This window comes from Pteropus vampyrus, unplaced genomic scaffold (genome assembly GCF_000151845.1).
Source record: "Pteropus vampyrus isolate Shadow unplaced genomic scaffold, Pvam_2.0 Scaffold285, whole genome shotgun sequence".
Classification (NCBI taxonomy): Eukaryota; Metazoa; Chordata; class Mammalia; order Chiroptera; family Pteropodidae; genus Pteropus; species Pteropus vampyrus.
This window is the reverse complement of record NW_011889066.1, coordinates 185803-201132: the sequence shown is the minus strand read 5'-3', so window position 1 is coordinate 201132 and position 15330 is coordinate 185803. Positions and strand designations below refer to the sequence as shown.

Here is a 15330-nt window from a genome sequence, read left to right as displayed (position 1 = left end):
CAAAAATTATAATACTGACTGATGTGGTTCTAAAAGTATGTAAAGAAAATATTTAAGATAATTACATATTGAATAGGGAGGGTTAAGGAGATAAGACAGTAAGGTAAGATTTCTATAGTTCACTAGAACTGATAAAAGTCACCCACCAGAAGGCAGGAAAAAGAACAATGAAATATAGCATAAACATAAAACAAAAAAATGGCAAACGTAAGCCCTAAAACATCAATAATTACAATAAATGTGCTCTAAATATGCCATTAAAAGATGGATTGGCAAAAGTGAATTAAAAAGCATGGCCTAACTATATGCCATAAGAAACTCACTTCAATTATGATACATACAGGCAGGTTGAAAGAAAAAAGATGCACAACGATATATAAACATTAATCAAATGAAAGCAGGAGAGGCTATATTAATATAAAATAAAATGGACTTCGGAGCAAAGAAAATTACTAGAGAGTGACATTATATAATGATAAAAGGGTCAACCCACCAAGAAGACAAAACAATCCTAAATATGTATGTAGCAAACAACAGAACTGCAAAATATGTGAAACAAAGACTGAGAGATGTGAAAAGAGAGATAGACAAATGTAAAATTATAGTTGGAGACATCCCAACTCTTTCTATGAGGCCAGTATTATCTTGCTACCAAAACCAGACAAAAACATCACAAGAAAAGAAAATTAAAGGTCAATATACCTTATGAATAGAAATGCAAAATATTTAACAAAATATGAGTAAACTAATTCTGGCAACTTACAAAAAGGATTATATACCATGACTATACAGTAAAGGATTAATTTTGTACATAGAAAATACTAAGGAATCCAGAAACCAAGTTCAGCAAGGCTACAGTATATAAAACTAGCAGTTAACAATCTGAAAAAGAAATTAAGAAAACAATTCTGTTTACAATAGCAAAGAGAATAAAATACTTAGGAGTGTATTTAACCAAAGAAGTATAAAACTTGCATGCTGAAAACTATGAAACATTGCTGGACAAAATTAAAATCTAAATAAATGGAAAGACACCCTGTGTTCAGACTATCAGACTTAATGTTAAGATGGTAATGATTTCCAAATTGGTCTACAGATTCAGTGCAATTCCCATCAAAATCCCAGCTGGTTTCTTAGCAGAGACTGACAAACTCATCTTAAAATTCATATGGAAATGCGAGGAACCACAAATAGCCAAAACAGTCTGGAAAAAGAACAAAGTTGGAGTACTCACACTTTTCAATTTCAAAACTTACTACAAAGCTAAAGTAATAAAACTGTGTGATACTGGCATAAACACACACATATAGGTCAATGAAAAATCAAAGAGAGAAATAAATCTTTGCGTATCGGTCAAATAGTTTTCAACAGGGTGCCAAGACCATTCAATGGCAAAGAACAGTATACTCAACAAACAGTGGTGGGAACACTGGAAATCCACAGGCTAAAAGAATGCAGAGGAACCCTTAACTACCACCATATACAAAAATTAACTCAAAATAGATCAAAGACCTAAACCTAAGAGCTAAAACTATAAAACTCTTAGGGGAAAAGCTTCATGACCTTGGGTTAGGCAATTTCTTAGATATCACATGAAAAACATTGGCAAGAAAAGAAAAAAGAAACAGAAAAATTGGACTTAATCGAGGTTTAAAACTCGAAGGACACTAAATATGCTGTCTACAAGAGACTCACTTCAAATTAAAAAACACACAGAGACTAAAAGGAAGGGGATGGAAAAAGATATTGCCTTGATGGACCTAGAGAGTATTGCACTAAATGAAGTAAATCAGATAGAGAAAGACAAATACCACATGATTTCACGTACATGCAGAATCTAAAGAATAAAATAATAACAGAAATGGAAACACTCATAGATACAGAGAATATTTTGAGGGCTACTAGAAAGGAAGGGGGTTGGGGAATGGTGAAAAAGGGTGAAGAGATTAAGAAACACAAATTTATAGTTATAAAATAGTCATGGAGATATGGAAAACAGTCAACAATGTTGTAATAAATATGTAAGGGGAAGAGGGGTACTAGATTTCATGGAGTGATCACTTGGTGAATTATATAGATCTCTAATCACAATGCTGTACAACTGAAACTAATATATTATTCAATTTCAACTATAATTGAAAAAACCTCATTGAATTGTACAATGTAAATATAAGCAACTGTCTATTATATTTCAATAAAGCTGGAGAAAAAAAGAAAAAATATGATTGAAAAATCAGGGACCTATGTGACTATGAAATAAAACCTAACACTGGGGTCCTCAGAGTTCTGGAAGGGGAGAAGAAAAAGAGAGGGGCTGAATATGTACTTGAATAAATAATGGCTAAAATCCCCCCAAATTTGGCAAGAAACATAAACCTACAAAGTCAAGTTTAGTGAAACTCAAACAGGATAAAGGCAAAGATATCCATGCCAATCTACATAAACTTCTAAAAGAATGGCAAAAGGACATTCACTAAATAGAAAGGAAACAATAAAGAAGGACATCAGGAAGGAAGAACACAGCCAAGAATATATGAGTGAATACAATGAGCTCTTTTTTTGAGTTTTCTAAATTATGTTTGATGGTTGAAACAAAAATTATAATACTGACTGATGTGGTTCTAAAAGTATGTAAAGAAAATATTTAAGATAATTACATATTGAATAGGGAGGGTTAAGGAGATAAGACAGTAAGGTAAGATTTCTATAGTTCACTAGAACTGATAAAAGTCACCCACCAGAAGGCAGGAAAAAGAACAATGAAATATAGCATAAACATAAAACAAAAAAATGGCAAACGTAAGCCCTAAAACATCAATAATTACAATAAATGTGCTCTAAATATGCCATTAAAAGATGGATTGGCAAAAGTGAATTAAAAAGCATGGCCTAACTATATGCCATAAGAAACTCACTTCAATTATGATACATACAGGCAGGTTGAAAGAAAAAAGATGCACAACGATATATAAACATTAATCAAATGAAAGCAGGAGAGGCTATATTAATATAAAATAAAATGGACTTCGGAGCAAAGAAAATTACTAGAGAGTGACATTATATAATGATAAAAGGGTCAACCCACCAAGAAGACAAAACAATCCTAAATATGTATGTAGCAAACAACAGAACTGCAAAATATGTGAAACAAAGACTGAGAGATGTGAAAAGAGAGATAGACAAATGTAAAATTATAGTTGGAGACATCCCAACTCTTTCTATGAGGCCAGTATTATCTTGCTACCAAAACCAGACAAAAACATCACAAGAAAAGAAAATTAAAGGTCAATATACCTTATGAATAGAAATGCAAAATATTTAACAAAATATGAGTAAACTAATTCTGGCAACTTACAAAAAGGATTATATACCATGACTATACAGTAAAGGATTAATTTTGTACATAGAAAATACTAAGGAATCCAGAAACCAAGTTCAGCAAGGCTACAGTATATAAAACTAGCAGTTAACAATCTGAAAAAGAAATTAAGAAAACAATTCTGTTTACAATAGCAAAGAGAATAAAATACTTAGGAGTGTATTTAACCAAAGAAGTATAAAACTTGCATGCTGAAAACTATGAAACATTGCTGGACAAAATTAAAATCTAAATAAATGGAAAGGCACCCTGTGTTCAGACTATCAGACTTAATGTTAAGATGGTAATGATTTCCAAATTGGTCTACAGATTCAGTGCAATTCCCATCAAAATCCCAGCTGGTTTCTTAGCAGAGACTGACAAACTCATCTTAAAATTCATATGGAAATGCGAGGAACCACAAATAGCCAAAACAGTCTGGAAAAAGAACAAAGTTGGAGTACTCACACTTTTCAATTTCAAAACTTACTACAAAGCTAAAGTAATAAAACTGTGTGATACTGGCATAAACACAGACATATAGGTCAATGAAAAATGAAAGAGAGAAATAAATCTTTGCGTATCAGTCAAATAGTTTTCAACAGGGTGCCAAGACCATTCAATGGCAAAGAACAGTATACTCAACAAACAGTGGTGGGAACACTGGAAATCCACAGGCTAAAAGAATGCAGAGGAACCCTTAACTACCACCATATACAAAAATTAACTCAAAATAGATCAAAGACCTAAACCTAAGAGCTAAAACTATAAAACTCTTAGGGGAAAAGCTTCATGACCTTGGGTTTGGCAATTTCTTAGATATCACATGAAAAACATTGGCAAGAAAAGAAAAAAGAAACAGAAAAATTGGACTTAATCGAGGTTTAAAACTCGAAGGACACTAATAATAGTAAAAAGGCAACCCACAGAATGAGAGCAAATATTTGCAAATCACTTATCTGATAAGGGATTAATATTCAGAATATATAAAGAACTCCTGAAACTCAATACCAAACAACAAACAACCTAATTCAAAACTGAGTAAAGAAACTGAATAGACATTTCTCCAAGGAGGATATATGAATGGCCAACGAGCACATAAAAAGATACTCAACATCACTAATCGTTAAGGAAATGAAAATCAAAAACTATTTCACACTCATTAAGGTGGTTATTATTATTAAAAAAAAAAAAAAGAAAAGAATAAATATTGGTGAGGATGTGGAAGAACTGGAACCCTTGTACACTGCTGGTGAGATGGTATAATGGTGTGGCCACTGTAGAAAACAATTTGGCATTTAAAAAATGGACTTGCCACATGAACTGGCAATCCAAATCCTATGTACATAACCAAGAGAACTGCAAACATACCCCCACAACAACTTGAACACAACAATCATGATAGCCCCAAAGTGAAAACAACCTAAATGTTCATCAATTGATAATATTTTTTGAATAAACTGGAATATTACTCAGCTATGAAAATGAGGTATCAATACATGCTACGATATAAATGGACCTTGAAAAAATTATGCTGTGTGAAAGAAGCCAGTCACAAAAGGCCACATATTGTATGACTCCATATATATTAAAGGCCTAGAATAAGGAAATCCTTTCAGACAGACAATAGATGGTGGTTTCTAGGGACTGGGAGGAGAGGAGAATGGGGCCTCTTTTTGGGATGATAAAAATGTTTTGGAATTAGGTAATGGTGACAATTACACAACTTTGTGAATGTACTAAATACCATTGACATGGTACTCCTTAAAAGGAAGAATTACATAAGGTGTGAACTACATCTCGATAAAAAGAAAATTTAAATAAAAAGTTTTTAAGAGTAACTTCTACCAGAGACAACATTGGCCTCACCTGCTCATAGATCTCAATGGCTTTCTGGTACTGCTCAAGCTGGGCGGCATATGCTGCCACCTTCAGCAGACACTTGTTAGCTGAACTGAAATGAAGAACCAGAGCAAAGTTAAGTTAGAAACTGACAGAAAAATAAAAGATACTTTCATTTGGTACAGTCCAATACACTCATAGAGTATAGTGAAGCTCTAAAGTGTCTTTTATGACACTTAACAAAACTCATTTAATTATAAAAAGGAAAATAATGCTTGCCTGTTGGATTCTTCTCCTTTGTAATAATCAGCTGATTGTTCATAATGTGCAATAGCCTGAAAATACACATATTTCATTCAAACTACTTGTTTGGAGAACTGCATTTAAATATTACATTTGTATAGGTATTTTCTTCTAAATAAACCTATCCCAATGTCAAAATCTTTCACAACTTGGCCTACTTTCTTTAGGGAACACAAACATACATGCGCCTCTGGAAGCCTGGTGGCAGAATGCTCCCTATACATCAAAACTTAGTTCTTCCCCTCCCCTATGACACCATTTCCCCAGCCTACGCCGCAATAGGGTAGCCATGAGACCTGTTCTTTCCAATGAAATATAAAGACATGCTGTGAATTACTTCCAGGGTTGGTCTATACATTGACTTTGCATCCTTCTCCAGGCTTTCCTTTCTCTTTCTCATGAGCTAGAATGGCAATGGCCAAGTCTAGAATGACACTGGAAACCACAAGTGGAAGATGGCAGAACTTTTGCCAGCTTGGTTCCTAAATAATTACAAAGGGCAGAACGCACCCCAACCCCCATGCCCCCACCACTGCCAAACCCAGGGCAACTACACTCGATTGTTATTTTACAGAAATATGAAGCCTTATTACATTTTAGATTAATGGTTTGCTACATCAGGACAGACTATCCTCACTAATATCATAAGCGTCATCTAAAATGTAGTGCTGAATTAACAATCAAATGGAGAGAAAACAGAGGGTACAGGCTGGAAAGCCATAAGCCCTTGTCCTGCTGTGGCATTAAGATTTAGAGAAATCAAGTACGTGACAACTTAGAAGGCAAAACAGATGGTGTTTTGCTGGAAACTCCATGGAAAGGTCTATGGAAAGAACAAGATGATAGTGTGTACTGTTGTTTTCAGCAAGGTTTTCTAAGAAAAAAGAACTCTGGAAAGAATTAATCAATTTGTATGTAATTATGAAAGGAAACAAAGTCCAGAGATATGGCCTCATAAGATTGTTAAGGCCAATGGTTTCTGTACCCTAATGGCAAGAGGTAAGTCTGAACATTTTAAATTATGGATCTGGCAAACTTTTCTCTAACAGGCTAGATAATAAGTACTTCAGGCTTTGTGAGCTATATAATCTGCTATCACTACTAAGTTTTCCTGTGGTAGCACAAAAGCAGCCACGGATGATGCATAAGTGAATGAGTGAATAAGTGGCTGTACACAAATAAACTTTATTTATGGACAATGAAATTTCAACTTCATGCAATTTTTATGTGTCATGAGTGTTTTCCCCTCTAATGATTAAAAAATGTGAAAAATATTCTTAGTTTGCAGGCATTAATAAACAGCTGGTGGATTTGCAGACTCCTGCTTTATATTTCAAGGTTTTTCCAGTAAACCTAAAAGAGGGAGCTAGCATTATGCAAAAATCAGATTACAAGTGCTGCCCATAAGTTCAGTGGGTTCAAGGCAGCCCTAATGAGTTAAGGGAGAGGCCCAGGGACAACAAATAAAATATAACAGCTTAGGAACTGGTGTTAGGAAACCACTTTGGTGTGGTTATGGGTACAAGGTGCTGACTGGAAGCAAACAGACCTGGCCCATAAAGCCTTTGGTCCCCCTTCCTGAAGGTGATAAGGGTGATGATCAAGAAAGCAGAGCCATCTCTGAAGCCATAGACTAAAGGGGACAGAGTCAACATTAGCCTTGTATGGACTGCAGTTCTGTGACAAAAATGGATGGTTCATGGAAAATAAGATACTTCTGTGTTTGAATAATTATGTTTTGGATCTATTTATTTCAGCTACTTAGCCTACCCAACTAATATGCACCCTGCTCCAATAAATTTTCTCAGTCTTATTTATAATAGTAAAAAAAATTAAGTGGTTAAAAATGGGCTACTGTGCTATGATTAAAAGTAATGAATAGAAAGTTCAATATGCAAAATTCTTCATGAAATACTAAAGCCATTAAAGAACAAATACACTATAGTCCTTTTTTTTTTACAAATATATAGACACACCCAGAAAACATCTGCTGGAATATATTTCTCTGGAGCACATCTCAGAGCTATCACCTACACACATGTGGGATTATGTAATGAATGCACATCTTCTCCCACTAAAATGTACGCCCTGTGAAGGCAGGTCTCATGATGACTTTGCTCACCGTTATGTCCCTGGGCCTAATATAATGCCTATCATACAGTAGGTACTCAATAAATAGATGCTAAGTGAATGAATGCAAACTGCATTGCAAATGAAGGTCCCCTATTAAACTACTGCCCATATCTTGATTAATTTGGAATAGCCAGGAAAGAAAAGTTTTTCACTGAATTTATGATTAAAAATAACCTTCTTTAAACTGTCCTCATTCTCTCAAGTTTTTAGCACTAGTTTTCATCACAATAAATAGATAATGTATAAGAAACATAACCAAATCTTTTTGTAAAGAATATCAGATTATATAACCTCTTTCCAGGGAGAAAATGCAGTTAGCTACTTTCTTCCTAGTTTTTACAGCACCAGAATTCAATGAATAAGGTTGGGTTGAACCACATGTAACTGCTATTTTGGAGGCTAAAAAAAAAAAATGGCTGAATATTGACAACTTGGTTTAACCTAATACTTATTAAATAATGGTACTGGTTGATCAAAATATTATAACTATAAACTGCAGCTAGATTTACCACAGTAAAAGAAAAAATTTAAATCTAGTTTGAATAATGCTAATTAAACCAATAATCGAAAATCACGGTTTTCCCAAGTTTTGACAGAGACTGAAGTTGAAAGGAAAGCTTATCTACTGGTTTAGAGTTTCAGAGAAAAGAGGTTGGCCACAGGTTATCTTTGATGTTCACACCTACGTTGGAATTTTAACGTGTAGTGAAATTTATCAGGGAAGACCCTTACATATAGAAATCAGCCTGCTGTTATCTTATAGTTCCCAGGACAATAATAAATATGAGAAGTAGAACACAGCAACCAATTACAAAAGCACACTTAATAATAAATCCAGACAGGAAAACCAGCTGATTATCCTATTATTTAAGAGGTGGGTCACAATATTCCTTCTTGGGAAGCCTGGGTAAGTGGCACAATGCCAGAGAATAGATGGATCCTGAAAAGAGACAAGGCTCCCTAGGACTGCATCCATCATTAAAGCAAATACAATTTCCAGGGTTCAAACTTAAAGAGTCCACTTTGTAGGTAAAATATCCTTAAATAGCCTTAAGGTGGGATCAATTCTTTTAGAACATATACCTGGAGACAGGACCTAACAGGAAACTGCCATAGACACCTATCCTACATTATAACAAATAGTATTAAACTATGTTCTCCAGGGACTGAAAACAGAAATGAGTCATAGTTCCTCCGGGTCGTTTAAAAAGGACTCTATTATTTGGCTCAGTGTTTTTTTCCCCATGAAATCAAAGAAGTAAGTAAGTTTATTAAGCTTCACATTTTATTTTTCGCTAGCTAAAATCTGTAAATGAATCAGAGAACATACAGTGGCTAGCATTAAAAAGAAATTCACTTGTAATAAATCGGATATAAAGTACTTTGGTGTAACTCATTTTTTCAAATTTAAACTTCATACACTACCAATCAAAATCTCCTGAGTACAACCAGGAATGTGAAGGCAGTGATGTTTCTAATAGAAAATGATTTTTCTAACATAGGAAGCCAAACATCAGTGAACATGACAAGCTAACCCTGTGTGTGTTGAGTAATATTCTTAAACTGCTTTTGAAAGAACACATCACACAAATGAAAAAAGATGCTACCTACTGGCCAACTCTCAGAATGGCAGGAACACCAGCAGTAGGGGGTATTGGGGGTGATTTTAGAAGCTGCCATGACAAATTGATTTTTTTTTTTTTTTTTTTGAGGCTTGTGTTTTACTCGTGGCCTGTCAGCCTCCCTCCTGCCTCATGAGGAGGTAGGAGGAGCGGGGTAGATGGGGAGGGCAGAGGGGCTAGGATGGGGCTGACTGCAGCTGTCCTTTGTAGATGTATTCCAGGGCAGTGGCAATGGTGGCATGTCCAGCTCGATGCTCCGAGCCTATTTTTCCACATCCCTATTTCCTTAGTGCCTGGTTGAAGTTCTCCACTATTCCGATCCATTGGCCTATCTGCTTGGAAAACTGGGCAGCCTGAAACTGCAAGGTCTTCACTTCATGGTCCAGCTTTCTCTGGTTCATGTAGGCCTGGGCCACACCCACATTGAGGTGATTCACCAAAGCTTTGGCCAGGCAGGTCGCTGCAGTGATAGCCTCTTGCCTTCTTTTTTCCTGTAGCTCCTTGCGTTCATTCTGCTGGGCCTGGTATTCCTTTAGCAGGTGGGACAGCATGGTCGCTAAGGGCTGGGGCCTGGGTGCTGGGGCCTGGGCAAGCCCGGCCCCCTCTGATTCCCATCATCGATTTTTAAAAAAGGAAAACAAGAGTATGCCATAGATCATTTTATCCACCCTCTATTTTAAGGAGACTCATGTGATAAAGTGATCGCCTGAGGCCATGCCCTGGCAGCAGAGATGGCACAGCAGAGGATACTCTTCTGACCACTATGGATAAGGGGCTGATGTAGTAGCATCGGCTGGAAAGATGCTCTGCACACAAATGCTCATCCTCCCAAGACTGAGTCCACCTCAATAATGACAGTGAGAAGTGCTGAGACTCAAGAGCTCTGTGGACAATGCTCATAGAAATTGCTCACAGGTTGGACGTGGAGAAAGAAAAAAGGCAAGGATGCCTGTAGTTCGTAGGGGAACATCAGGGTGGGAGGGAGGGCAAGATCAGAAGTCAGTTTCAAACATGCTGGATTTGAGATGATACTGGGTATAACTAGAGAGGTTGGCAGACATGGAGATACAGGAATCTGTAGCTTAGAAAGAGGTCTGGGATGCAGACAGATTTGCAAGTCACTGGGATACAGATACTGAGCGAGTGCAAAAAGAGGTACCAAGAGAGTGAGTACAGGCTGAGAGAAGACAAGGACCCAACTCCAGTGCACCCTACACTGGAGGGTGAGAAGAGAAGGAACCAATTAAGGAGTTAGGAAGAGATTACGCAGTAGGTGGCCAGAGAACCAGGTGGACACTGTGTTCTAGAAGCCAAGGGAAGAAGTAAAACAAAGGAGAGGAAGAGTGACAACTGTTCAATGCTGCAACAAGCACAGAAACTGCTCACAGCCATTCAGATAAGATGCAACTGTAATCTCTCAAAGCATGCTTAGTGGTCATCAGTCTGACAATAATTAGCAATGATCTCCTCCTTCACTAATGTTTCTCTTTCTGATTCACACCTGTTATCTTCCACAGTACTCAGGGCAGTTTTATATTACATTTGTCTCCTGTCCGAATTGAGCCTCCGAAGTCTGGCAAATGTGTTTTCCTCTCACCAAGATACACTCCAGCCTTACTGGTGATTCCCTGACTGAGAAGACAGCAGGAGACAGGAGAAATCTCAGTGCTGGAGCCAGCTTTGCATCAGCTCCACTGAGTAATCCTAGGTAGTGGTAACTGTTTTGAGTCCTAGTTGCCATACCCATAAAGGGGCCTCAGTATTATAAAGCTGAAACGTGCTAAACTTCATGGCATGCCACCAAAGACAAAACCTGGAAAACAGTACATGCTCAATAAGTGTTTCTTCTTTCCTCTTTTCTTTTGCTACTAGAGGCATTCCTCTTTTATTGCATTTCATTGATACTGCATTTCATCAACATTGAAGCAACACCCTTCACCAGCAAAGATAATGACTCACTGAAGGCTCAGATGATGGTTAGCATTTTTTAGTAATAAAATGTTTAATTAAGGTATGTACATTTATTTTATAGACATTTTATTACATTTAATAGACTACAGTAAGTCCTCACTTAACGTTGTCAATAGGTTCTGCCACCTTAAGTGAAATGACACAATAAAACCAATTCTACCATAGCCCAACTAATATACACAAGAGTTGTTCTGACGTTACCTCATCAACACGTTATTACCTCATCAATGTTATAATGAAATGACTTTGAATGAATGATGTTATTCTAGGATGTGCTGTATAAATAAACATAGCTTTTATATGCTCTGGGAAACTAAAAAATTTGTGACTCACTTTTTTGCAATATTCATCTTATTGTGGTGGTCTAGAACTAAAACTGCAATATATCTGAGGTATGTCTTATAAACCAGTTTAGAAAGCCAGACTTGAGTGAATCAGATGTGTGGCATGTTGGTGTTCACCTACCTTCTTCCCCAGGGTCAAGGCCTGAAGATAAAGGTGTGCAAATGCCCACAGTACTTAAGCTTCCATCACAGGGCCGCAGAGGCCTCAGCAAAAGAGATGAAGATTCTCCTGACATGAATCACACAGAGTGGAAACAGCGAGTAAATCTTAACTAGCTCTTGTCTCAGACACTCAACTATAGGAAAACAGCCCATCTTACTCCTTAGCTGTCAGGCCCCTAAAACCTCCATGTGAAGCTATGTATAATCACTATACTACACTCAACTCAACTCCGCTGGAAGAAGAAAGGGCTCCTTCTCTTCAACTACCTGCTTCACACTAAGTTTATGAAAAACTGAATCCACTGCTTACCTTCTCAATGTCTACAAGTTCAGTTTCATAAATCTCAGCAATGGTAATGTGGTGCTTGGCTGCGATTGTAAACCTTCCCTGAGGGAAAACAAAAAATAGAGTCACATTCCTGTTTTACCTATTTTAACATCAATGAGTTTGGAAACAGGATTAAAAAAAAAAATACAACTCTAAGCCATGTTAAGGAGTCCACCCCACAGCCGCTCAAGCAAGGCAATGTCTTACCATGTCTGTGTAAATGTCGATGGCTGCATTTAAGCAGTTGATAGCCTCTGAAGCGCAGGCATTTAAGAAAAACAATGAAAAATCCATTCAGTCAAAGAGAGTTCAGGTGAGCTGATCTTCCTGGCTGCTACCAAAATGTTAAGGAGGTCCCATTTGGGGCAAAGGGTGGGTGGGTTAGTTAATGAGGATCAAACACAAATCACACCCAAGTCCAGATCCCTCAGTGTGCTCTGTCCATAGCAGTAGTAGTGCAACTTAAGGAATTGGAGCTGGAGTGGTATTGGCTCAGTTACTCTTAACTTGACAGTGAGGACTTCATCCAGGAAAAAGACTGAATTGTAAAGACAACAAACGGGGGTTGACATCAACACTGATCAACTACATTTGCTAAAACACAAATGTAAATGTATTCTTCAGTGATATTATGTGTGTGTGTGTGTATATATCTATATCTATATCTATAGATCTACAGATATATACCTATATATAGATCTATATCTATATCTATACATCTAGATATATAGATATAGATATTCATTTTGGAAGACAGTACTTCACAAGAAAGATGACTTCAAGAGACTCATGTAGCCAAAATTAAAAGCACTTGAAATTCCTGTTCAGACAACTCCTAAGCAAAGTCAACATTCTGTAAAATGTTAAAGATGCTAACTTTAGGTATACTAACATATATACAAAAGGAAGAAAAAAATCTAATAAGTGACAGTGCTAATAAAATATATTAATTTTCTAAAACAGTGAGCCAATACATTTCTTATCACAAAATGGTGGTGTTTATAATTCCAGCATATGTGTAACAGCTCCATGTTTATTGCTTTTGGTTTAAAAGAGGCAGCAGAGTAAAAAGGCCTGACTAAAAGAATTATAAAGTAGATAACAAAAATTATTTAAAAGCGATTTCTTCCTAAGCTACATAAGAAATGTGGATTCACTGTTACAGTTTTAAAAGTGCTGCCTATAATCTGACTCAAACCCACTCTTAGTATTTGATACGCTTTTCATTCCAGTATTTCTAGATGCATTCCTATGTGCAGATATTTTTTTAAAATGAATTTGAGATCTCAATTCTCATGTGTTTCTTTACTTGCCAAGTGAACATTTACCAGGTCACTGAAGAGTCTCTAAAACCAGGAAAAAATGCAATGTCTCTATCATAGTCTAAAATATCGATGTATTTACAACTTTACTATTCTCATCTTACTGCTCATTTAGGCCGTGTTAAGTCTTTTACTTTTGGAAATAAACTGTGATTAATCTCTATACAAAAGCCTTTGAAATATCTTATCTCTGTATGATATAGTCATAAGATCTGGGATTTCTATGTTAAAATGAACTGCTGAAAGAAAAAAAGACTCCATTGCTACCAGTGCATATATGAGAAGGAAGAAATTAATGCTTTTAATCACTAAGTGTGCACTTTTCTAACTAAAAAAGAAATAATATCTGCAAAATACCCAAGTTCATTCTTTCCTCATAACAAACTTTGAAAAACACTTTAAAAAATCAGATGAATACTGTGTGAATAAGTTGTTTTTCATTAGCAGATATTACAATCTCCCATAAATTAGGTCTTAAAATATTTAGGAATGAGGGAACAGCAGCGTTGCCTTTAATAAGCAACATACATATTCATAAAACTAGGACATAAGAAGTCTTAGATAAAATTAAAGCTAATTTCCAAAAATTCTCCAAAATACAATAATTGCAATATAAATGGAGTTTAAGAAAATTGTGTTGACCAACTAAACAGTAAGGATAAATTTAATATATCTTCTCCTCATTAAAGCTCCAAATGATTAAAGAAAAATTCCTAAAGTTATCGAAATTTCTATTATCTCAAATTATGAAAAATTATTTTTACCAGGACTCAAAAAGTCCAGCAGTGAAACTTGTGAAAAAGGTATGCCTAAACAGAGGTGCGTCTTACCTTGAGGGTCTGCCTTTTTGTAAGCATTCCCAGCATCCACAAAGCTGGTAGCAGAATCGTGTTTGCTCTGAAGCTGCATATGGAGCTTGGCTGCCTGACAAAATGCATTTCCTGCAGCTGAGGAAGATAAATTACTACAATTAAACACAGAGGAACAAGTATCCACAAAGAACGGCCCATGCCCTAAGTGCTAGACCTGCTCCTAGAAATCCCCATCCTAATGAAAAGTATTCCAGTCGGAAGCACATGTAAATGTGATCAAGTGCATCTTAGGTGTACATAAAAATATCCAGAATCAAGTCAAACAGTGATAAAAGCTTCTCTCAATCACAGGAGACCTCCCAAGTGGCCACTGAGCAATAAGCCTCATTCAATAGCAACAGCCTAGTCCCAGGCTGTTCAGTTCTGTTCCCTAGAGTATACTAAACATTAGCTGGCAGATTCAAGCTACTAATGTTTCAAGAAAAGTAAAACACTGAGGCCCATCTGTTTTACAGTGTTCATTGGACTTAGCTGTGACTGTTGAAGAAATTGCTAATGAATGCTTTGTGGACAAAATAAGTTTCTCAAAGAGTGAAAATTAGGCCTATAATTTTGAAATTCAAAGTTTTTTCTTAAGTTTATGACAAAATCTGACTGAAATTTACATGAGGTTTAATTTGTCTGTATCCCACTTAGCCGAACTCATACACTTCCCTGCAGAATCACAGATGGGTTTGGTTACGGGGTGCTGCCCAAGTCTCCATTGGGACACAGCACAACATGAAAGATTTTTGCAGAAAATTTTTTCAGAAAAGGTTTTGGAGTAGGGACCATGAATTACAGAGTAGCAAAAAAGAATGAGGGAAGGAATCCCTAGCAGAGGAGTTCCTAGCATGACAAAGGAACAAATGCTTGAAGGGCTGGAACTAGGTCAATGACAAGCCTATGCTGCCCAGGAGGAGGAATGAAAGTGCAGGTGCAGGAGACATCAAGACTGAAGATGCTGTCAGGCCAGTTCAGGAAGGCTTTAAATGTTAACATGAGGAACCTGGACGAGGAGGAATCTACATCATGGGTTACTCAGTTCAGAGAGAGTACCGTGGCCATGCCTCAAAAACTGAGCACCATAGACT

The 15330-nt window shown here is 36.5% G+C and overlaps 1 protein-coding gene and 1 pseudogene across 2 annotated transcripts in view; both read right to left on the bottom strand.

The window, feature by feature from the left end:
• Nucleotides 1–15330, bottom strand: part of NAPB (NSF attachment protein beta) — a 39041-nt gene that overhangs the window by 7759 nt on the left and 15952 nt on the right. The window contains exons 4-7 of one of the 2 annotated variants that reach the window (XM_011376042.2): nucleotides 12271–12317; nucleotides 12046–12123; nucleotides 5480–5535; nucleotides 5228–5312 (exon numbers count right to left, since the gene is read on the bottom strand). In XM_011376042.2, coding sequence (XP_011374344.1) covers nucleotides 5228–5312; nucleotides 5480–5535; nucleotides 12046–12123; nucleotides 12271–12317 — 266 coding nt within the window. Of the gene's footprint in view, nucleotides 1–5227; nucleotides 5313–5479; nucleotides 5536–12045; nucleotides 12124–12270; nucleotides 12318–14215; nucleotides 15165–15330 lie in introns of those variants that run through there. The other variant, XM_011376041.2, reaches the window with a different exon arrangement.
• On the bottom strand, nucleotides 5544–11688 carry LOC111729848 (annotated as a pseudogene).